The 26141-nt window shown below is 37.5% G+C and overlaps 1 protein-coding gene across 2 annotated transcripts in view; it reads right to left on the reverse strand.

Annotated features, from left to right (window-relative positions):
- The window catches only part of PRKG1 (protein kinase cGMP-dependent 1), a 1349869-nt gene that overhangs the window by 31690 nt on the left and 1292038 nt on the right, over window positions 1–26141 (reverse strand). For both annotated transcript variants that reach the window (XM_061162077.1, XM_061162076.1), the window contains exon 10: window positions 16511–16607. In XM_061162077.1, coding sequence (XP_061018060.1) covers window positions 16511–16607 — 97 coding nt within the window. The remainder of the gene's footprint in view (window positions 1–16510; window positions 16608–26141) is intronic.

Consider the following 26141-nt stretch of genomic DNA (forward strand, 5'->3'; position numbering starts at 1 on the left):
AGTACACCAACTATTAGACCCTCTAGACATGCATAAGCCCTAGGATGTTCTCCCTCCATCATTTTGCAGTATTCCCTATTGCCAGACATCACTTCACAGCTTGAGATACTGACCTCAAACTCGGTGTTCAGAAAACAACTTAAACAGGTCTATTGTATAGCAACTGGGTACAGTAAGAAAGCTGAAGCAGGGTATAAAGGAGGCATAAAATCATCATAAAATTCAAAAAGAAGAAAAACATGAAGTTGCTGTGTATTAAACACATGTTTATTTAGCTCTACAAAGAACTAGATTTACATTGAATAATTATACATTTAGAAAATAAAAGCTTTTTAGTGTAAAACACAGTTTTAGTGTAAGAAAACATGCAGTAAAAAGGCTAATCTTTAGAGAGAGAATAAATTAGCAGTTGCTGGAACTGAGAGTAGGAATGGAGAGTATTTGCAAATGGGCCACAAGGGTTCTTATTAAAGTGATGGAAATGTTCTAAAATTGGATTGTGGTGGTGATTGTACAATTTTGTGGTGAATAGATTATAAGTTTTTAAAAAGAAAAGGCCCCCAAAATATGTGTATCTATATTTTCTAGTTCTTTTCTTTATTAATTGTGTGATAGTTATGTTTTTAATTTACATTTTAAGGAACTGCATGCCAGAAATGCTTTTCTTTCTATGCTTATCTTTGCTCTTCAATAAAAGTTCCCCAATTAGTCAAAACTATATTTTATTTTTACTCTAGTTTTGGTCAACTATTAACATTTTTAAAAACAGTTTATTCTCTTTAATGACTTCCCTACTTTATGACTTTTCTTTTAAACCCTAAATTCAAAAAAGTTGTGTCCAAGTAAAGGCTGGATTGTGGGTCAATTTAAGCAAAATGTACATACTATCACAAAATTCTTAAAACTTTTCTAGTCAAAATAATATGTATTTGCTGGGTAATGTCTTATTATTTTAATAATATACAAACTACAATCATACCCAAGTTCATGTAATCTGGAGCCTCATTTTCCTCACTTACAAGAATAAAACCACATTAGTTTATAGTTGCACATATTGGAAGACCAAATCAGATGGTGTATGTGAAAATAATTTGAAAATTAAAAAGTGCTATGTAAGAGTCATTATCATTATTACCATGAATTCCAAGATATGTGGGAATGCTAATTAAAAGGGATACTTTTTTCCCTGATAGCTCAGTTGGTAAAGAATCTGCCTGCAAAGTGGGAGACCCCGGTTGGATCCCTGGGTCAGGAAGATCTGCTGGAGAAGAAATAGGCTACTTACTCCAGTATTCTTGGGCTTCCCTTGTGGCTCTGCTGGTAATGAATCCACCCACAATGCGGGAGACCTGGGTTCGATCCCAGGGTTGGGAAGATGCCCTGGAGAAGACAAAGGTCTACCCACTCAAGTATTCTGGCCTGGAGAATTCCAATGGACTGTATAGTCCATGGGATCACAGAGAGTTAGACATGACTTGAGCAACTTTCACTTTAACTATAAATAGCATTTTACTACTGTAATTCATAATTAAATCTGTTTTTAAGTTAGTTGTTCCTACCATCTGAATGAAAAGGAATAGGAAAAATTTATCTGTCTGAATTTAAGGAAGTTTTTCTTTCAACAGAGAAAGAAAAAGCAATGTTACTACTGTGACTCAAATAACATTTTTGGACGTGAAATACTGCTGCTGCTGCTAAGTCGCTTCAGTCGTGTCCAACTCTGAAATACTAATGTGCCCAAATATTCAGGAAGAATTGACTTACCGCATTAGTGAAAGAAAGTTAATTTTTTTAAGGGCACAGAAAGCTTCTATTCTACAAAGCAGTTTTGGACTGTACTCCTCAACATTTCCTAACCAAAAAAAAAAAAAGATAACTCTTGTGAGAATTACATTTCACTGTGTAAAAGTACTATCAAGTTCAGGAAACATTAAGCATAATCTTAATTAAAAATTTGTCTGATTTCACACTGTTGTTAAAACCTCTTTTCTCACTAGTTATCCACAGTTTTATTACTCATCTGTCTCTCTACATTACTTAGTAATATCATAGATTTCTTTTCCTTCATCTATGCCTGAAGCTTAAGAAAGAACCATGGTATCTGTTTTGTTCCATAGGATACACAGGGAGAAACATTGAAAACTTGTCACCGTCTGCATGATGAATATCCAAATGACACAGAGAATGGAAAGGCTGGACAATGAGTTAAATAGGGACGTCAGAGTTTGAAAATTATTCAGCCATGAGCACAGAGGTGTGGCCCTATTGTAAGATTTTTTACTTAAGATTTTATTCATAATATTAAGCACTATTATGTATAATATTAAGCACTTAGTAACCACTAAGCTATCTATTAATGGTCAGACATATCAATTCAGAACAAAGAACCTAGAAAAAGTGATTTGTCTTATCTTTTTTCATTTGATTCCACCTGCCATTTGTACAAGTGATAATTAAGAGACAGTCTTTTCATCCTTGTTTTCCTTCTTAAGGTCACCACACCTGTCATGAAAAGTGTCCATAACCCCATTTTCTCTGTAACTTGCCTTTAGACCTAAAATTCAGTTCTATAGCTAGTGACAAGAAACATAAGGACATACGTATTTTCTTAAATTAAAATTTGAGTAAAAGATATGCAAAGCAGTGTTCATAGAGGAGATAGTTTTCATTTTAATTTTTTAAAAAGACATTTAACTTTCAGTTTAGAGGAAGATGAGAAAGAGAGCTCCATACTTTTCAATTTTTAATTACAACATGAACAAAAGTTTGGATCATTTTATGGAAATCATTTGCAAATGAAAGAACACTTGTGATTTTCCTTAATAGAGAATTAGCATCGAAACATTTTGACTTAAAGAGCTACTTAGATTTCAGATTGTCTACTGAAATGTGAAATTTAAAACATATTATTTCTCTTCCCTACAGTACTCATTTCTTTTTGTAGTGATATTAAAATTGATTTTACTACCTATGATATACTTTAAATTATTTTCCTTCATCAAATAATCAGTTTCTTTCCCTTAAGATTTAATTTCTATGTATAATCTCACTAATATAAAGAACTACTATATGCAATAGTTTTATACTGTTGAGTATTTCACATAATTCCACTTATTCTAATACTTAATACTTAAAACGCCACATAGATGGAGTTCAGTATAAGTTGACACTTCACTTTCTTTTGCTTATTGACTCAGTGAAGGTTTAAAATGAGTTTAAATGACACAGAGAGAATCATATATGGCAAAATTCTACTCTCTGAGATGTGATCAGATTAATTTATGAGAGTGTTTGCATTCTAGTCACACTTTTGAGATGTTAGACAAATAAACCTTGTAATTTTTTTAGAAATGGTTACATACTTGAAGACTTTTAATCAAATGGCTTATAATCAGATCTTAATATCCTAATATATGGTATACTAGAACTTCACCCTTTCTGATATTAATATATGTCTAACTTCTTTCACTGCTGTTTTTTTTTACTGTGAAATTTTCAAAATATTTTTGTACTTCACATGTAGTTAAGCCAATTTAGCATGTGTTTACTGTTTTTATGCTTATGCTAACTTGGCCTTTAAAAACCACATTAAACATTGAAACTGTTTTGTCTGTGAAAGTGGAATCTGAGATTGCATGGCCAGATAGTGGTTCATATTAGTTTAGCCTGTAATTTTCAGGGTATTGATGATCTCCCCAATCCTACTGTGAATTTGCAAGGTAGTTAACTGAAGCCAGGGTTAATAACCAAGTCATCTAACCCATGGGTTTCCCTGACAACTCAGTTGGTAAAAAATCCGCCTGCAATGAAGGAGACCCCGGTTCGATTCCTGGGTTGGGAAGATCCCCTGGAGAAGGGATAGGCTGGCTACCCTCTCCAGTATTCTTGGGCTTCCCTTGTGGCTCAGCTGGTAAAGCCTGCAATATAGGAAACCTGGGTTTGATCCCTGGGTTGAGGAGATCCCCTGGAGAAGGGAAAGGCTATCCACTCCAGTATTCTGGCCTGGAGAATTCCATGGACTGTATAGTCCATGGGGTTGCAAAGAGTTGGACACGACTGAGTGACTTTCATTCACTCACTCATCTGACCCACAAAATCTCCTGACAACTTAGCTCAGTGTTTAGCCTAATATACGACACATTTCGGTGGCAACTAGGGACATTAATGTGAGGGAGGGAGTATGACTTAGCAATGAACTAAATGTATACAGTTGATGAGATACACTGAAATATTCAGAATCATCTTTTTTCAGTTTATTTCCAGAAAGCAAGACCAATCATTTCATTTGATTTAGGAGGACACGGCTATTTTCAACACTGCTAACAAATAGATGTCTTTCCCTTTCATGGAAGGGCTCTGTCATTGAAAGTGTTTATATAAAATTTTCAGGGACATGGAATACCTCTTGGCAGAAGGTAAACTACCTTATTCAGAAGTGAAATTATGATGTTTATTTCTGGGAGCACTGCCACCTAAAAATAGCCTGTCTAGTCACCTTATAGTGTATTCTTTTATTTCATGGGTGGAAGTTCAGAGCTGAGTCTGTGTTTATTTGCATTCCTCACTTGACCTAATGGCCAAAACTGCCTGATGCCTTAAAGTACATTTTCTTTAAGAATATTATACGGTTATACCCTGTCAATTGGTCATCTAGTATTTCTCCCTACTCCCTCACACAACCTCTAGTCAGGCCACTTGCTTTGGTGTCCTGTGAAAACACATGGCCTTCTGTACTGTAACCTTTTCCTGGAATGGCCTTTCCCCCAAACAGCCTTTTCTCATCTCTCTATTTAATTCCCAACTTATTCTCTCAGCTCTAGCTTGAGTTCTGTGTCTTCTTAGGCCCTCATTACACCATCAGCTCCAAATGCTCTCTTTGAAATGCTGAGAACCCTTCTGTATGATATGGAATTTAATACAGCTCTGGGGTTGCAAAAGAGTCAGACACAAGTTAGTGACTAAACAACAATAGTATATACCTAACTTTTATATGCAAGCCAAACAATTCCTGTGACTTGCTTTATTATACTCACTTTATTGCAGTAGTCTGGAATCGAACCCACAGTCTCTCTCAGGAATGCCTGTATTGTGACTGCACCTGTTATGTTCAGTTAGCATTTATCAAATTGGATTTTCTTTAGCTCTCTGAATAACTTATTTTCTCAGAAATCAATACTATTTATCACAACTAGTAATTTGTGTCAGTTTTCATTCTTTTGGAGAATAAATGAGGATGACACGTTTAATAATAATCCTAGTAGGGTATGGCAACCCCCCTCCAGCATTCCTGCCTGGAAAGTCCAGCGGACAGAGGAGCCTGGTGTGCTACAGTCCACAGGCTGCAAAGAGTCGGACACGACTCAGACAGCAACGCTGTATTGACCACTAAGGTGTGTCTAGGGAAAAGGCTATGTTAAAACGAGGCCATTTTGAGTGTTCACCCAGCAGAGAGTCCTGACTCACTTTGGTTACTGAGGACACAAGGCCGTAGGAGGGCAGGGTTTCCCCCAGGCATCCTCTGCAGCACAAACTGCAGTGGCTGCAGACGGCAGCGTTGCCCAGGGATCCCACAGCTGTTCTATTTCCCTGTCACGTGTGTGGCTTGGCAGCCAGAAGCTCTTGAAAAGTCTTCATCTTCCATGGGGCTTCCCTTTGGAGTTAAGCTTTCCCCTTTCATAACGATGAACAAAACTCTGTTGACTGAGCAATAGGTGTTTCGCCTCATTTCTTGAATCATCCCTTAGTCCCTTTTTTTTTTTAGTTGGTGTACATAGTCTTCCACGTCACTTTCATGTGACATAGTGACTAAGCAGCTGGGAAAAATGCCGTGAGAGTGGCATGGATACACACATGTACAGCACATAGAGCCTGTTACACTAATGTGGTTGTGAGTGTAGGCAGAGTTCTTTCAACTTGCTACTACGTTGCCCCATCCTGGGCAATCACATCATGGAACCGTGGCACAGGTGAAATGAGAGGTGACCTTTGTCCTCCATTTGGCAAGAGCCAGACCCTTGTTTTGCCCAACGAGGGTGCCGTGGTTTAAGAAAATTATGGAGAAAGTGGCTATGATTTAGCAGTTTGCACCAAAAATGATTTCCCATCCAGAGGTTAAGGGGTGGGGCTTTACAATTTAGAAGAGACATGGATAAGTTAGAGCAGACTACTTCAGGTTCACAAAGGTTTAGTGTGAGGATGACTGAAAATTGTGTCCCATCTCCACTCATGACAGATCAGAAAGTAAGGAGCTTAGTGGCTTGGGGGAATTGATACAAGCTCTCATTGTAGGTCATTTGAAGACCTCAGGCTCTTTCTTATATTGGGGAAATGCTTGTATTCTCAGGACTTGGCCTAATAATGGTAGAAAAGAGGAAAATTATTTCATCCCTTCCCTTTTCTATAGGCAAAGCTGAAAATGATCAATGGGTAGTTATTATTAGCATATTTTAATAATAATAATAACACTGCCAACAGTTACTAACCTATTGTGTGGAAGGCACTATTTTAAGGACTTTAACTCATTCAATCTTTGCAATCTGTTAGGCACATACCCTTTTATTATTCTCATTTTAGAGATGAGGAAACTGAGGCTCAAGAGGTTTAAGTAAATGACTAATCACACACAGTTGGCAAGATCTGAATCCAGAAAGACTGATTCCAGAGTTCTAGCTTTTAGCTACCACATCATACTGTCTCATGTTTACTTTTCCCTCCATAGATATTTTAACACTAAACTAGGAGCCACAAAAGAGAAAAGAGACTCTCTGAAGGTTTGACAGAGGAAGAGATGAAGAGTGGATAATCATAAGTACAGGTTCTTGAATTCTAACAGACTTTTTTTTAAAAAAGAAAACAAAGGTGTACATATGATAATGAAGTGTGACACTTATTTGATTTTATAATGGTGGCTGTTATTGGCATGACAGAATCTAAATATTTTTAGAAGTCAGAATGATTAAAAAATAAATTCTAGTTTAAAAATCAGTAGTTCTGGGCAATAACAACAGCTCTTTCAGTGACCTATGATCTTAGGTCACTTATACACATTATTCTTGACTTCTTTCCTGTGAAATGTGGATTATATCTCTCAGAGTAGTTATAAAGGCAAAATTATACACAGGATATGAGAGCAAACTGAAGATTATAAAGCTGGGTTCAAATAAGAAGCTTTATTATTTTAGTAAGAAAGCAATATCAATTTATCAATAAAAATTACTATCAGTTATTAATAAACTGTCTTGCAATAGTTCATTTTATGAGAAGTGTACCAAAACGCTTTAGGTTATTTATGTCAATGCCTTAATGTTGCTGATCATCTGTCTTAGAAATTCTAAGACATTCAGGAAGTCTTGCTCTTTCTTCCATGAGCTGAGCACATGTTGCTCATACTCTATGGGTTTACTTACTACTTTGCATGATTGCCTGTCCCAGAAGACTGTGAGTCCCTAGAAGCAGTGGCTATTTTCTCTTAAACTTTGTATGTCTCAGAAGAGAGCTGGCTACATAAATATAAAATAAATGATGTCGAAAGAATATAATCCAAGAAGACAGAGATCATGTTTTCCATATCACTGTTCCTATATTTTATCCAAGTATGGTATTCTGGAATAGGTTTGGATTGCTGGATAAATGGATTAAATATTTAACATTTAAAGCAACCACCACATAGCACTGCTAGATTAACAAATTTGACTTGTATCAGTCTACTCTGAGGGGCTTCCCTGGTGGCTCAGACAATAAATAATTCGCCTACAATGCGGAAGACCTGTGGTCGATCCCTGGGTTGTGAAGATCCCCTGGAGAAGGGAACAGCTACCTACTCCAGTATTCTGGCCTGGAGAATCCCGTGGACAGAGGAGCCTGGCGGGCTACAGTCTGTGGGGTCGCAAAGTTGGACACAACTAGGCGACTCTAACACACACAGTCTACTTTGAAAAGCAAGTGCCTCTCTGACAAGAGCAAATGAGAGTAAATTAGAAATGTGACCATAAAGGAATGAGATTAATTTTCACTTGTGATTTGTAAAAATCAATCTCCTTACTTTATACTCATGTCTTGTAAATTAAAGAGGATTACCTAGATGTCTTACAGCAGTGCTTAGAGCTTTAACAAATACATCATACATTTAAAAAAAGTTATTTTACTATTATAAATGCTATTATAAATGGAATGTGAGCTTCTGGAAAATAGTCTGTAAGCACGTAGCACTGAATAAGTAAGAAAGCAATTCTTCAAAATAAAATACGTACAGAAAATAAAGCATATACCAGATCACAGAAAGGAAACCAGTATAAATGACTTCCCAAAGGTAATGGATGTGAATAAGACATGTCTGAGAGTATACTGGTTGAAATCAGTTATGCTAAAATTATTTATGAAATAGACTGAATAACTTAAGAACAGAACTCCCATTCATACAAAGCGTTTACTTCAAGCTTCTTGTCTCATCACTGAAGAAATATTTAAGTTTCTATTATTTTCCAAAATTATGTTCTCATCTCTAAAAGTTGGCAGTACACCACTTCAGTAATTCATCTGTCTGAAAAATACCCCTGTATCTAAATTCATCTAAATTGACATAAGTGATAAAATTAAGAAATGCTAAGACGTGTTTAAAGGGTATTATATTAAGCAAACTAACATGAACATGATCTGTATATCAAATGATAATAAAACTACACTAATTTCTAATAGGAAATAGGGTTCACAAATGCAAACTTCTTAGTTCTACATACCCAATTCAAGAGTTTATAATCTTATAATCTATATCTGGAAACATTTTAAAAAATACTATTATAAAAATTGTGGTAATTTTTATAATGTCACTTATCTGATCAACATTACTACTGAAGTAAGGGTTGATAGGTTCAAGGTATAAATATTATATACTTGGTATTGAGAGAGTCAATTCCTAGGCAGGCTGATAAGAAGTTCAGGTGTCCCCAAGGAGAGAGAAGAATTCTCAAAAAGGAGGAAAGGACAAACTTTTTTTCTCTCTACATTCCTTAGGATTATATAACAATAATGTATCCTGCTTGAGGACAGTCTCTGGAATAAACCATCTGGCTAATCCTGTTATCTTAAAATGTAAATTATGAGTGGGTCTAGTGAGATCTTTACAACCTCCAGACATTCTTTTGATTCACTGTAATAAGTAGTTAAAAAGTATATAACTCCATTGCTAACACTAGTAAGGGGGCACTCTTTCTGCCCCCTTCTGATGTCTATGTCAGAAGCTTTCTCTATCTCTTTATACTTTAATAAAACTTTATTACATAAAAGCTCTGAGTGATCAAGCCTCATCTCCAGCCCCAGATTGAATTCTTCTCCTCTGGAGGCCAAGAATCCCGGCATCTTTCGTGGTTCAGCAGCAACCTTTCATCTTGGGGGCTCGTCCGGGACAAGGACAAGGTAAGTAAGAATGCTTTGAGCTCTAGTTCTTTGTTCGCCTAGCGAACATGTTTTCTGCTGTACTTTACGAGCTCTACAGTGAGCTTTTGTGAATGAACGACATGCCCTGAGCAAAACAGGCAGAGCCCTGCTCTGCGGTTCCACGGTGAACATATATGGCTGTGGCAGAAACCTGGCGGGGGTTTATACCGACCTGCCAATGCCAAGAGGTGCCCAACGTCTCCTTCGGGGACCGACCAGAAATGGGCAAAGCGTGTGGACCAAACTCTCCTTTCTTGGTCAAACTTCCCAGTCTCTTTGACCATTTCATAACTTCTTGGGAATTAGAACTACTAACCTAATTTGTCAAATCATAGATTTTCAAGGGGCTTGTGATCTATGCTGCTACTGCGTACTGTTACTTAGGTCCCAAACTTGGATTGGTAGTCAGGAAGCACCTAGCCTCACTAGGAATTGAGAGTTCAGAAGTTAGATGGAGCTCCAGCTCCAAGAGCACCTCTGAGGTTAAAGGTTACTCAAGAAATAGAATCAAGGAGGATCTGGGAGACTATTTAGAGGACCCAGAAAAATATATTAGAGCTTTTAAAAGTGTTACTCTGCTTTATGACTTTACTTGGAAGGATGTGATGTATATCTTGGGACAAACGCTGACTCACGACTCAAAATCTCAAGTTTTGGGGAAAGTTGTTGCTTATGGAGATGAATGGCTTGGTAATGAATCAGTAGGAAAGAAGAAGGGCAGCTATTCACATTGGGAATCAGGCAGTCCCAACTATAGAACCAGACTGGGACTATAATATGGCTAAAGGAAGACGGGATCAGTCATTTTGTCAGATGTATTCTTGAAGGGCTCATGTAAGCGCATGCTAAGACTTTAAACTATGCCAAATTGGCAAACATAGAACAGGAGGAGAAGGAAGCTCCTGGTAAATCCTAGACAGATGAGAGAAGCCCTTTGCAGATTCACTGAGATTGATCCCGAAAGTGAAGAGGGAAGAGTGATCTTAAAAGATAGATTTCTCACTCAGTTGGCTCCAGATATCCACCATAAGCTATTAAAACAGGCGTATGGACCAAATCAGTCTTTGGCTAATGTGTTGCAACTGGCCCAAACAGTCTATTACAGTAGGGAACATGAGGAAAAGAAAGAAAGGCAGAAAAAGACAAAGGAACAGGTGGAAGCCCTCGTAATGGCTGTAAAAACCGTTCTTAAACAGCCTGAGAAAAATGCCCAGAGGGACCCAGGTGAAAATTACTGCTATTACTGTGGAAAGGAGGGGCACCTCAAGCGGGATTGCCCTCAGGCATCTAAGCCACCCCGGCTCCATGTCTGGTCTACAAGGGACCACACTGGAGGAGAGACTGCCCTCAGAAGCATAGGTTTCAGGGGTCAGGACTAAAGATGCCCGGGGATCCCCACACAAGCTCCCATCTGCACCTGAGGAATCTCGGGTATTAATAACCGAGGGTGGGGGGCAACCCGTCAATTTCCTTTTAGATACTGGGGCAACTTTCTCTGTGCTTACTGAAGCCCCTGCCCTACTTTCTTCCCAATCTGCTTCCGTAGTGGGACTGTCTGGACAAGCCAAAAGATTGTTCTTTAAGCTGTAACTGGGACTGTGCTATTTTCACATGAGTGTCTAATCGTGCCAGAGTCTTCCTCCCCCCTTTTGGGGAGGGATATACTGAGCAAGGTCCATTCCTCTGTTTTCATGAATATGGAGCTCTCCCTTTCTCTCCCTTTAATTGAACAAAATGCCAACCCTGGATAGGCTGATGGAAAATCTGTGGGTCAAGCACAAAATGCTATTCTTGTAGTTGTCAAGCTCAAAGACCCGCACTTATTTCCACATAAGAAGCAGTATCCACTGAAGCCCGAGGTTAAGGAATAGATGAAATCTTACTCTACTGATTTCTCATGATGTGAGTGGAATCTTAAACTCAAAGGTTAATGCTTGAATGACAAATAGTAGGCTTCTTAAATATCAGTCATTGTTGTTACAAGGACCAATAACAAAGCTTAATGTGGAAATTTAAATCCTGCCACTTTCCTTCCTGAGAAGGAAAATGAAACACCTGATCATGATTGTTCCCAGTTTCTAACTTTAAACTATGCAGCTCAGGAAGATCTAATGGATACCCCATTAGAAAATCCTGAAATGGAAATATTTACAGATGGCAGTTCTTTTGTTTGGGATGGAAAGCGTAAAGCAGGTTATGCCATGGTGATGGCTGAACAGGTTTTAGAAGCAAAATCTCTCTCCCAGAGAATCAGTGCTCAGTTAGCAGAGCTTGTGGCTCTGACCTGAGCTCTAGAGTTAAGCAAAGGGCAGCTAGTAGATATCTACACTGATTCTAAGTATGCTTATTTGACTTTACATGCTCATGGTGCTATATGGAAAGAAAGACAGTTTAAAACGGCAACAGGAAAACCGATTAAGCATTTCAGAGAGATCAGGAGACTTTTAACTGCTGTATATTGTCCTAAAGAAGTAGCTCTTATGCATTGCAAAGGCCACAGCAGGGATGGGGGTAAAGTAGCCAAAGGTAATCAGCTGGCTGACTGTCAAGCCAGAAAAGCAGTGCTTTACTGAAACCCCTTCAATGCAGACACCCTTGATCTGGACCGGTCCTGTGCAACAGGAAAAACCACAATATACTGAGGAAGAATTCAAGAGATATGAGAAAAGGGGAGCAAAGATTGCTGATAAAAGGATGGTTACAGTCCGCGGATGGACGATTACTAATTCCTGAAAATGCTCAATGGAAAAGTTTTCCTAAAGCTGTGGAATTAACTAATTATGTAACTCAGCTCTCAGCTTTTCAACAGGCATTAAAGGAATTCCAGGAGGTGACTGCTGACCCAGCTTCTGAGTCAAGCAAGCCTCTATTTTATCAGGACCAAGGTCCTGATAAAAATATTGGGACCTGGGGGCCAATCTCTCGAGCCCCTCTGGGAAGGCCCTTACCAGGTTATTCTTTCTTCTCCCACAGTTGTCAAAGTTCCAGGAATTGATTCGTGGGCGCATCATACCCGAGTTAAGAGGTGGCACCCTGACCAAAAACTAACAGACGTCATTTTATGTCTTTACTTTCTATGCTCTGACTTTGTACTTTTCAGATGGGCCTGATAATCTATGTGAGTCTACTTCTGCTGACTCCAAAAATCCTGAGTCTACTGTTTGCCCCTCAAGACAACGCCTTCCTGTCCTGACTCATTCCTACGCCACATTCCACAATCGGTCTAATTGCTGGGTCTGCAGAGCACTCCCCGCCTCAAGTGGAAGACTTCCCATGGTGGGTTTCTTCACTTCAAGGAAAGGACTTTCTTCAACTCTGTGATGACATCTAACAATCCTAAGATGGACTGATGTAACTATGGACATAATGTGACTTTTCATTTTGATTTTAACTTGGTTTAATGACTATTTTGCCTTACATCTATAACTGTATAATGGGGTTTTCTAACCGTCTAAAAGCTTTTAAGTTACAAATGGTTGTCCAAGCTCCTACGAGTGCCACAATCTCCTCCAACTATTACTTGGATACCGTGGATCAGAGACCCTCAATATGAGGGTTAGGAGAATATGTTGCCTCAACAATTTAGGGACCATGCCCCTAAACAGCAGGAAGTAGTTATGGAGCGAAAATGATGCCCCTTTCCCTTGGCAACATAATTCTCCTAAAAGAAAAAGGGGGAATGAGAGAGTCAATTCCTAGGCAGGTTGATAAGAAGTCCGGGTGTCCCCAAGGAGAGAGGGGTCTGGAATTCTCAAGGAGGAGGAAAGGATAAACTTTTTTTCTCTCTACATTCCTTAGGCTTATATAACAATAATGTATCCTGCTTGAGGATAGTCTCTGGAAAAAACCTTCTGGCTAATCCTGTTATCTTAAAATGTAAATTATGGGAGTGGGTCTAGTGAGGTCTTTACAACCTCCAGACATTCTTTTGATTCACTGTAATAAGTAGTTAAAAAGTATATAACTTCATTGCTAACACTAGTAAGGGGGCACTCTTTCTGCCCCCTTCTGATGTCTATGTCAGAAGCTTTCTCTATCCCTTTTATACTTTAATAAAACTCTATTACACAAAAGCTCTGAGTGATCAAGCCTCATCTCTAGTCCCAGACTGAATTCTTCTCCTCTGGAGGCCAAGAATCCCAGTGTCTTTCGTGGTTCAGTAACATGTGCATTACTCTATAAACATATGTAAAATGAGTTCATGTGAAGGATATACTGCGTAAAAACAGCACTCTATAAAATCAACAGAAATATCTCACATGCACCATTTGCAGAGAGGAGTGAAGGGGAAAATTCTGTAATCACAACAGAACTGGGCTCTATCTAAACCTGCCTCCTACCTATAAAGGGTGTGAGTCCTACTCTAATGGGACACTACAGTCTCCTGGGTTGATCACCAGTGTCCTCACCATGATTCCCTATCATCAGCTATGACAACAGTATGTGTAATTGCAGTCAAAGTGTTGAGGTCAAGCTCCTAATTTTGGAATCACCAAATACATGTAAAAATGAATCATCACAGAGAAGAATATTTTTCATACCCAGTAATTAATATTATAGGATAGTTAGTAAGTGGAAAGAACTGGGGTAGTGGATTCTAGGGTAACAGTGATCACTGAAATGGCTAGTCTACATTGAACAGTGAAGATAACTTGGATAGTTGGATTATCCCACTTGTTCTGGGAAGTGCAAGATCACACAAGATGATGTCACTTCAAAGGTTAAGGACATACCCTTCTACCTGGGATGTACTAGTTATACCTTATACCTACTTATAACCTATATGATTTCCATTATTAGTCTACAAACATTTGTGTAAAAGTGTGAAATATAATATCCATGAGAAGAAAGGGTGAAATACTTCTGATTTCCCTCCTCGGATGAAGATTATGAATAGGTATGTACTCAACCATGCACTTGCATACAAATACATATAAATTTTTTAAACTGCAGTACCTTTAACATGTCTACTTTGTGTGGATGTGCATGTGTGTTCAGTCCTGACTGACTCCCTGCTATCCTGTGGACTGTAGCCCCTCTGGGGGCTGTAGCCAACTGTAGCCCCATGGACAGGCTCCTCTGTCTCTGGGATATTCCAGGCAAAATTACTGGTGGTGGGTTGCCATTTCCGTCTCCAGGGGATCTTCCTGACCCAGGGATTGAACTTGTGTCTCTTGAGTCTCTTGCATTGGCAGGTGGGTTCCTTACCAACTGTCCACTTTAAACCTTCCTTAGCTGGGTGGTTGTTTGTGCCTCCTCACATTTTTGAGGGAATTTTCTAGAAGTTTTCCACTATCAGCTTGGCATTTGATTATGCAGCTTGAAGGGGTTTCAGTGTCTTTAAGTGATTTCTAATATTTCAAAAATCCTAAGTAAATTCTTGTATTTCATAAAAGATCTCACTGATAACTCAAAGGCTCCCAGTTTGAAGTTATCAGACCTTTTAGGAGACCACAGTTATAATGTTGATATTTTTATGGTCAACAGCTCTTTTGTTGTACAAAGTCTTTAAAAAAATAATATTGAAGAAACTATTACAGTCATAAAATTAATATCAAGGAGATTCTGTCCTTTATGCTGTTTCATAGAGAGAGGGGTTTAGACACAAAGAACAATATAAATAAACACACCAGACAATAAACACTTCATGATTAGGAGCGTTATGTTCTATGCTCTGTGTCCCAACACTCCCCAGTGCAAAGATGTTCATGTATAACACTGTCATTAAGTCTTTACCAGCTATGTGAAGTTATATTTTATCACAAAATCAATATTTTTGAAAAATAAATCTAAGATTGCATTAATTTATCAGGGTTCAGAAAAGAAAGAGGTTTTTCCCCCTAGGCCCTTACTTGATTTTTACTCCTATAACTGAAAATATTTGATCCCCAGAGGCCCAGTATGAAGTCAGGAGTGAAGTCAGAAGCAGTTTTACTGTATTACCTCCAGCCAGTGTTAAGGGAAGCATAATGCAAGTTCAATGCAATACCTTATGTCTCTAAGCACTTCTTGTCTAATATTTAGGTAAATAACATAGTTGTGCCTATCCAACTCAAAAATCCCTACTGCGGCACAAATGGACAAACATAAAAAATAGCACTGGGTCAAACTGCTTTTATGGAAGGGGATTTCTCCTGTCATCTGATGGCAACAGTAACTATTTACTGAACTGTACACAGTCTCAGGGAGTTCCTAACATACTGTACTGGTGTCTAATATCAGGGACTCCTCCATGTTCAGGAGAGGTGGACATTAATCAAATTCTCAAATATGGTTTTATCTACACAGTCTGGAATGCAGCAACTAGAATACATTTTTTTCTAGTTTTTGTTGCAATGTGTCAGTTTTTAAATTTATATTTTAAACAGACACAATAGAACATGCTTTCATTTGGTTTACTCCACACTGATGCAATGTGTTTAATGTATAAACTTGTATCAAAATGTCTTCTTCATCTTAACACCTAGCTCTGTGTGTACATAAAATAGAAATGTGTGTGAAATATATAAAATATTCAAACCATATTATCTAATAGTTATATATATATGTACTGTAACCTCAATAGGTACTTATAACTACAGAATCACAGATTAACTATACCATTTACTTAATTTTTAAAGCAGTGGTGAGAATAATTATGTTATATGCATAGGTATATACTACATGTAAATATACCTCATCTCCATTTATATATACATAAATTTATATTTTAATTATGATTACAGAGTACGTAATTAAGTTAGTGAGCACTGCTCAGAACTTAGGAAGTAAATAAAGATCATAGAAAGTCAGCTGGGTAAAAAGTGCTTTATGACTCCTCATTAAGTATATGTGTTTACCTTTCATTTATTATGAAGAAGTTTTCTAAAAAGTAAATTGATGTTTATTTTTTGTTTAATGAGTACATAATATAGTTCACTTTGTTGAAAACTCTGATATGCTGATATGAAAGTATTGGTACAGATTTAGGAACAAGAGTAATGAATGATTAGATAGAGAAGAAAAAAGAATCTTTAGGAGAAAAAAATTTAAAAAAGAAGACAGGACTTTCAAAAGCATTTAAAGAATGATTACCTACCAGTTCTACTCGTCCGAAACCTCCAACTCCAAGGGTGTCAATGATGTTGAAATCAGACAGCTTCAGGTTGGCGAAGAAAGCAGCTTCAGCTTCATATCTGGAGTTTTTGATGCGAAAAAATGGAAATTTCTTAGAGGTGCAAACACGAGTACCACGTACAACTGTACCGGAATGACATGACTGTGAAACAGGGTTTACCTGCTTAAATTCCATCTTGCCTTTAGAGTCTGCGTTTTCTCACACTCATAATTTTTTTTTTTTTTTGGTCCCAGTTGTGCAGAATAACCTAGATTTGAGCTTGTTTTATCAAAGTAGAAAAATACAAAGTACCCACTGCATGCCAGTCATGTGACTGATAAATCCAGTTATCAAATCAAAGTTACATCTTGGTGTTTTTCTACGCGTCTTCTTACGAGCACAGATTGTTTGTGTTGTTCTTTTTTGGTTTTGTTTTGGATTGTTTGGTTTTGCTTGGGTTTTTTTTTGCCGTTCAGGTTTTGGATGGCAGTTTCTCATTAGGTTCCCTTATCCACAGGCTGGCAGTGGCTCCTATTAATAATTATTAAAAGCGGCAAGATCATTGAGGTCTCTGGAGTGCAGTCACAGCCAGGTTTTAGGAAAACAGATCCAAAAAGCTGAGGACTGATGTGGAAATATCTGAAATGGATGGTTTCAGAAGCATATTCACATTCCTAAAAAGTGTCTTCCCTTCGTTTGTGATTACCCACTGACTCTCAGCTAGTAATCCCAGTGTCTTTAGGCTTGCCAGTTTCTTATATGAGTGGTGTGGAGGAGCACAGACTAGCTTTCAAAAGTCTAACTCTTCGGACAGGCAAATTGGACACATGCAAGTGGCCAAAATAAGTGTCTCCTGATGAGACAAGTGAATATGAGCTGCTTAAAATATCTCCTTGTTAAAAGGCCCTACTATTTTTAGAAAGGGCAGGAAGGCAAAAAGATGATCCTCCCACTCACTCAAGTCAGGTCAGGGAGTAATTCAGCTGTCTCAAAAATAAAGTATTTGAATAGCTATGTGTAATCCATGACCTTCAACCAGGCAGTACCTGATTCAGTAGTATGCTATAGATAGACATGATGAACGTGCCTGAAATAATGATACTAACACAGCTTGTTTATGTCCGGTTTTGGAAAGACTCATCCACAGGCAGGCTTGGTGTTAAGCTGTGCTAACATGTTAGCTATTCCATTATAATCAAACACAAATTCGGACTCCCCACTTGGGAGAAATGTGAAATAGCTTTCTAGGTGAGCTTTCAACAGTTTCCAGTTTATGAGGAGAGTTCTGGTTTTTCACACATCAATTCTTGAAAGACTCATGAGAAGGTAAAAATAACATTGCTTCTCCTTATTAGCTGATTATGGGAAATCAACTCCTTCCAGTACACCTCTATAAATAAGACTGCTAGTCAATCTGAATGCTATTTGTAGACTTATCTCATTAACTACACAATCAAGAGATTGACATAATACTTCAGGAGATGGTTTACTAGAATGGAACATAAGCAACAAATGTGCATTTCTAGCATTCCAACTGGGTCCCTGCTTTTGGAAAATTAAAACTCCATCCCATTTAAAGGGTCAGTGGCACAGTTCACTCCAACAGGTGTCTAAAAGGGACATCTGTTGGGATCAGACCCAGTGACAGTTTGTATGTGTTCAAGCATTTCCTGGCAGTCAAATTCTTAATGACATTGTTTTTGAATAATATCCCATGTGCTTGCTGGATTTAGAAATCTCAGATACTAAGGGAGTAAACTGTTTCAGACTACTCTGACACCATTTTATATATTTACAATATGGTGTTATTACTTACAGCTCTTGAGATGCCCACCACCCCTACCCACATCCTTGTTTGAGCTCTGTAAAATTGGTCTGGAAATATCCAAATAAGTCATCTTCAGCCATTTGCTGAGCATCTTTTAGAAAGCACTTAATAGGGGTCCCACCACAGGTCAAGTGAATCAGCAGTGTCTGGAAGAAGTATCACATTATTTATACACCTTTACAGCTCCCTGGATGACTCTCTGGGTGATTCTGATGAACAGTTTAGGGTCGAGAACAATAGTGCTAACCCCTCTGAAAGTCTCAGGAGGTTCCAGAAGCCAGAGAATTCTGGGTTGGATTAAACTGATCCAAGAAAATCAGTAGTTTTCCAATGAGTCTGGAGTGTGATGAATTCATGGAAAGAGTATTGGGGACTCTTATCACTTGGTCTTGATTCCTACCCCTGTTGTCCTAGAACCATAGGAATGAACAATAGCTTTGTAATGGCTAACACAGTTTTTTAAAAAAATACATTGATAAAGAAAGACATATATAGAATGCAAAACTTTGATAATTACTTTGCTATTATTCCTAGGTGAATTTTTAAAATACTTCCTTTAGTTGGGTGACTTTTTGTAGTGGTTGGTGAAATACCTTTTGAAGGGGCAATTTGGTAATTGTGCACTTAATTCTCCATTCTGTTCCTACTGGCCTCAGGTCATGATTTTGGGGGAAGACAAAGAATACAAGAACAGTCAGAGAATTTTCTTTTCCAAGCAAGGAAACGTTGTTGCTTAGTATTTCATCTTTTTTTTCTCTTTAAGGTTACTCTTCAGGAAGTCTCTTCATCATGGAGACTCTGTACACCTTTCCTCTTTGAATAAATAGCTGTTTTTTCACATGGAAATCACCATCTGAAGAGACCTTTGTAAAAAAGTCAAACTAGAGATGATTTAGCTTCTTTAGGTGTCTAACCACTCCAGCTCATAACATGGAGGAATATTTTCATTCTTTCCTTGTTACTTAGAAATTATTTGAAAATAATTTGAATACATCAGTTATGTTTTACAGTCCTTGCAGTTGATGATTTTGAATGACAAAGGAGACAAAATAAGTTGGTTAGGTAAATGGCTCTTGTCCTATAAAACATCTTTTGTCTAAAGGATGTAAATGTGGAGCACAAGTTCACAGCTTACTTACTACTGCAGCCTACCAGGTCCAAGGAATTAGGCCCAGATTCACTCAGATCTAAAGTCCATCTGTGCAAAAGTGTTTATGAGAGGGACAGTTCCCTCTCATAAATACATATCAGTAAGGCAATCCTGAATATTCCTTGGAAGGACTGAAGCTGAAACCCCAATACTTTGGCCACCTGATGCAAAGAGCCGGCTCATTGGAAAAGACCCTGATGTTCAGAAAGATTGAGGGCAGAAGGAGAAGGGGACGACAGAGGATGAGATGGTTGATGGCATCATTGACTCGATGGACATGAGTTTGAGCAAATTCAGGGAGCTAGTGAAGGACAGGGAGGCCTAGTGTGCTGCAGTCTATGGGGTAGTAAAAAGTCAGGCACAACTGAGCAACTGAACAACAAGAGGGCGTACAATTCCTGATGTTTGGTTGCTTAAGATCTAGCAAGAAGTATGAAGTATATTTTCTAGTGTTCCTTAACTTAGAGGTACATATGTTTAAAAAGAATACTATTATTTACAATTGACCCTTGAACAGTGCAAAGGTTAGGAGTGCTGACGCTCCAACAATCAGAAACTCATGTATAATTAATAGTGGGCCTTCCATAGCCACAGTTTTCCCGTATCTACAGCTCTACATCTGCTGGTTCAACCAAGCGCATCATGTAGTATTTACTACTGAAAAAAAGTCTGCAGATCAGTGGATCCTCACAGTTCACACTCATATTGTTCAAGCCAGTAACTAAAAGAGAGTGAAACAAAAGGCTAGTGTGGCCCTATTTACTCTAGCAAAATCTATAATTTAAATCTGTTTCAGAAGTCTACTCTTAAGTGTCTCCAAGGAAAATCAAACAGAATCCTAGTATATTTTAACCCACATTGAATGAACAAATGAATACAAGTGTATTCATTAACTTTTTTAACACAGGGTGAGAGCAATGGATTCTCTTCCTTAAAAGTGCAAACACTGACATACTCTGTGACTTCAAGGAGCTTATAAACCCTCAAAATAGGTTAACAACATGAAAATAACTACAACAAGAGAATAAGTGTGTGGGGTGAAATAGATAATATATCATTTCTTAAACATGCCTGACAATATGATTCACCTGATGCTCTGATGATTAGAATCCACAATCACTAATCTGTACAGAGTACTCTTTAAATAGTGACATATGGAACTTGTAAGAACTGCTAGAAAGAAACAAAGTTGCCTGCATTTTCACCTTCTCTTTTCATTTCTCCTCATACACCAAAGTAAGTTCTAAAAGCAATGAAAATGTAAAGTTGCAGGTGTAAAATGATGAGACCAAGACACATATGCAAAGTCGAGAAATAAAAATAATACTAGAATAATCTTAACCTATCTTTCTCTATTCAAAACCACATCTCTTCCGATATCACCAGCTTACACAAATCAAGAGTAAAGATTCAGATGTCCTTTATTATTCATAATTTTTTCTTGCTGTTGCCATAGATCTATGAATCAACTCTGTCATCATTTCAAGATAACAGAATTGGGTTCTAGTCTTTATGACTGACCACTATTATTAAGAAGCAAACACCTCTTCTTAATATTGAAAACAAAGTACAAACCAGTATAAAATGTATGAAACTTAAACTTTTATCTTCATGTTGATAGTGCAATAGCAGAAATGGCTCAGTGTTAATTTACAAAGCAAACAATAGTAGGTGCATTTTGAAAGTAAGGTCCAAGAATCCAAAGGGACATACAGATGGGATATAAAAGCCAGTAACTAAAAGAGAGTGAAACAAAAGGCTAGTGTGGCCCTATTTACTCTAGCAAAATCTATAATTTAAATCTGTTTCAGAAGTCTACTCTTAAGTGTCTCCAAGGAAAATCAAACAGAATCCTAGTATATTTTAACCCACATGCAGATCAGTCACCACTGCTTGCCTGTGTTATCTCCTCTTGGGTATATTTTTATTTCCTATTGAGTTTAGTTTTATCAGACTTTGGGGGAATCTATAAAATGTTTCAGTAAATGCACATGAACTCTCATCTATGACTAAGTTTTTTACTCCATAACTTTTAATAGGTAAGATGAGATTCAATCAGACAATATCTATGCTAAACTTAAAAATAATGCAAGAGCACATCCTAGCGTACAAACAGAAGCTCATGACTTGTGATTCTGGCTCTGTCGGTGACTTAGTACTTCCAAGTCATGAATTCCTCAGCATTTAGGCCTTTGTAAAAGTATCAACATACACTTAAGTAAATAGGGAGGAGTTGTATAGATATAGTCAGAACCCTAGCTTACTTAAATGTTCAGATGAACACCTAGGAATCCTTTCACTTTTTATGTGATCAAAGAACATTAATACCTATAAATAAATATTTACAGAAATAGTTAAAGGAGGTAAGAACTCTTCAACAGTTAGCCTTAAGGACAAATATATACCTGGTCTAGGACACATGCAAGCTATGATGCTGGCCATCTACTGAATAAACACTTTGGTACATAGGATTTTAGGCAGTAATAATTCCTGATTTAATAAAACTTGGTGCATTAATTTTTAGATCTTGAAGAGTAAATACAAATTCAGCCAGACATTAACTGTATATACAGAGAAAACAGAATTGAAAACTGGACCATAATACTTATTTAACACAATATGATTTGGGTTTAAACTACTGGGACTATCACCTCATTGTGCTACATTAACATTTTGTGAATATGAACCTAGTTACTACATGTCCTATTCCCTTGATTCTAACATGTTTGGAATTAAAAAAGATTAGTCACTAAAAGAAAAATGGATAGTTCTTCTTAGATCTATAAGCAAGTCATCAGTCATCTCTTATTAATTGTTTTATTTGAAAGTCACATTGTTTAACTGTAAAGGCAGAATTTTCTGACTTCATTAGAAAACTGTTAACTATTTTATTTTTTAAGGTTTAATAGGGAGTTATTTCCTGTTGAAATAATGTCTTTCAAATAACATTTTTATAAAGATCTATTATTACTATAAGTTTTTTTTTGGGGGGGGACTTCAAACATTAGAAACCCTATTCATGTACTTCTAAACAAAAAGAAATGATTTTTAATTTGTCTGGCTGTAAAGCATATAGGTATAGTCACTGTCTCTTAGCAGTAGTGGCAAAAACTTGAAGAAATAAAACATTTGAAAGTAATTTGACACAGATGTATTGAACAGTCTTTTGGACTCCGTGGGAGAGGGTGAGGGCGGGATGATACGGGAGAATGGCATTGAAACATGCAAATTATCATATGTGAAACGAATCGCCAGTCCAGGTTCGATGCATGTTACAGGATGCTCGGGGCTGGTGCACTGGGATGACCCAGAGGGACGGGATGGGGAGGGAGGGGGAAGGGGGGTTCAGGATGGGGAACACGTGTACACTCATGGCAGATTCATGTCACTGTATGGCAAAACCAATACAATGTTGTAAAGTAAAATAAATAATTAATTTTTAAAAAAGTAACTTAATGAATATAAAGTATTTCACTATGTCAATTTTCTCCAGAAAGTGTAATCTCTTCTTCAGGGAATTTGAGATAGCATTAGTTTGCTTTCTGTACTTTCAAAATTGTGTTTTTTTTTTTTTTCAGAAAAACCTTTTTCTTTTTTTTAAGTACTCTAGCCATGAAATAGTTCTACTTATTTTTCAAATACATTCCCTTGAGAAGATACAGCCAACAAGAATACACAGGAAAATTGCATTACTCATATCTGCTGCCTAATAAGAATGAAAGTAATGCAATTTTTTCTTTTTTTGCATTTAGGAAGCACCTTTCTTCCAAGGACTCTAAAATTTCTCTCATTTAATTTATCTTTCCTGATTCTCTGTGAAAATGGGATAACAAATATTTTTACTTCTATTTTGCAACTGGGTAGACCAGCTGCTGATAAGTGATTGATTTCAGTAATTAAGCACTAGAAGAATTAGAACTAAAAACCTTGGGTATGTTTCACATTGTAGAGTATTTACACTTATTCTCTAAAATTTAATTTCATCTTAAACAAGATAGAGAATCAGACAACTATAAAGATGCTTTTATCTCAAAGTAGTAAGATACTAACATGGTTCAAAATCTATATCAACACCACTGGGAGGTCCTCTCATCCAACCTTCACATTTTAAAAAAATGAAAGAACTAAGTCCAGAGATAGTAAGTGACTTAGCCAAAGTCACAGAGATGCAGGCATAAGTGACTGGCATTTTGACTTCCTATCTGTAACCCTTTTTACTATCTGATCCTATCATCACAGTTTTTTTTTTTTTTTTATTCTGGTATTTGCAAAATAAAGGCAAACATATAAGTTATAAAATATATTTGAATAATATGCCATTTTGTTACACATTTACATCAAGAATGTGACTCCTGTCTGAGCACTGATGCCTTTTTCTCTTTGATGTGGTCTATGGGTACATGTGTTCTGGTTAAATAAAAGGACTCAGAGTGAAAGTACACTGCTGCTCAAGAGAGAAGTTTTTAAAATCCAAACATTAGAGCTGCATTTGTGAAAGATGAGTGATAAGCTACCCAGTGTTAGCTTGAAATGTATTGACCATCGTGCATTTTTAGTTATCCCATTTTTAAAGAGAGTCTGTATAGTAATTTGAAAGGAATTTTAATTTTTATGAAATAAGGGCCAAAGTAAATATATTGCCATGAAAAAAACTAGCAAGAAAGGAATAAAAGATTTTCTTCTTATTGGCGTTTGTACTTTAACAGAGTCACTAGCTCATAATAAAGTTATTTATTTAGTTATTCAGCAATCATTATGTTTTATTTAGAGAATGCAGATACTTGAATGTATGTATTCAAAGAAGAGAAGCATGCAGTCTCCAACTTTATGCCAGAATAGTATTTCTTTCATGTAAGTGGACAGCCATCAGAGACTAGTGACCTGAGGAAGTTCTCTCTCATCTCAGTGCATATTAATATCCCTCCTTCTCCCTCTCCTATGCCTCAGAATCTCATTGCTTATGACTATGGACTAGGGCTTCTCTGGTGGCTCAGAGGGTAAAGCATCTGCCCGGAATGCAGGAGATCTGGGTTTGATCCCTGGGTGGGGAAGATCCCCTGAAGAAGGAAATGGCAACCCACTCCAGTATTTTGGCCTGGAAAACCCCATGGACGGAGAAGCCTGGTAGGCTACAGTCTTGCAAAGAGTCGGACATGACTGAGTGACTTCACTTTCACTTTTCACTTTTATGGACTAGGATGGTCCAGACTGGCACAGCGAAGGCCAGGAAGTTGGAGGGAAAGGAGGTAGGTAAAAATGATTCTTTCTGCCTTCATTGCTCCAACCCCTCTGCCTATGGAAAGCATCTCTGTCCTCACTTATTGCCTCTTGCTACTCTGGAGTAAATATTCACTACAGCAGAACTTGCCTCCAATTTCCATGAGGACAGTGTTTGCCATAGATGACATTTCTAGAGAAGGGATGAGTTAAGACAGCCCAAGTTTTCTCCTCAAATATAAAAGTATCTTTTCTACCCCCAAATTAAGAGCTCTTTGCCTTTTCTTATCATATTTTTATATGGGGTTTAAATGTTGAAATAAATAAGAGAAATTTTAAGCTTAGTTAAATGTCATAATTAGTCTTAATTATAATCTTTATCAAGGGATCAGTCAGAAGATTGAACTAGGAACCGAAGGATTAGGTAAGACATAAATGAACACTAGGGGTCAGCTTTTACTTCTAAATTCAGGACCTTTGCTACGTACTTCAATTTTCATGGCTCCCCTTTATTTCTGAAGGATTCTACATGAACTTCAGAGCAAGAGGCTTGGGGATGTGGTCGTGGTCACAGCAAGCCAAAGCAAGAGAAGGCAGTAAGAGTCAGTGTGTGGCAAGAAGAAAATGACCAGAAGCCACTCTCCCAGCCCTCTAGGAATATAGGAAGAGAAGTGATCAGGAGTTGGCCCAGGACCAAGCCTGAGCAACACATTCCCATTTCTGTAAAATGAAGGGTTTGTACTAGACAGGTCTATAAGGTTCACTTGCAGCCTGATCATTCTGGGAAATACACACTTGACACACAGTCTTGGTTCCCACAGCTTCTCTTTTGCCTCTTTTGTGCACCAATCCTGCTCTCTAATCCCTGACTCCTGAAGCTCTCATTTCAAGAAACATTACAGAAGTTTTTGTTTAAGGGAGTCTTGCTCTCAGGAACAAGTAGGCAGAAGACCCCTGACTCACCAGTTGGTCAAGATATGTCTTGATGTTCAAAATAGAACTGTTAATGCATTTCCCCATAGCACTGTAATTCACCAGAGATGCCCTCTCACCCAGGATTCACATCAGAATTATGGGTTGAGTTAAAAACAGACCTTGATATAATGGTAGGACTTTAGACCAGACATTAGTATTTTAAAGTAAGGTTAACAGATGTGTCTATACAGCTCTTAATATCAAGGCTAATGATCATATGTAAATTAGGATTACTAATATTAAATTTGATACATATATGACAGACATCTATTACAAAGGGTACAAGTATCACAGGGAAATGTATCCATGGTTCTAAGCAGTAATTCTCAAGTGGTCTTGGAGAATAACACCCATTCATGACATGGGAAAGCCTGTATGTCTTTTTCTTAGTAGAGAGAATATTAAGTGGAAAAGAAGAAAATTGAGCAAAAATTTTGCCATGT

Source organism: Dama dama, chromosome 15 (genome assembly GCF_033118175.1).
Source record: "Dama dama isolate Ldn47 chromosome 15, ASM3311817v1, whole genome shotgun sequence".
Classification (NCBI taxonomy): Eukaryota; Metazoa; Chordata; class Mammalia; order Artiodactyla; family Cervidae; genus Dama; species Dama dama.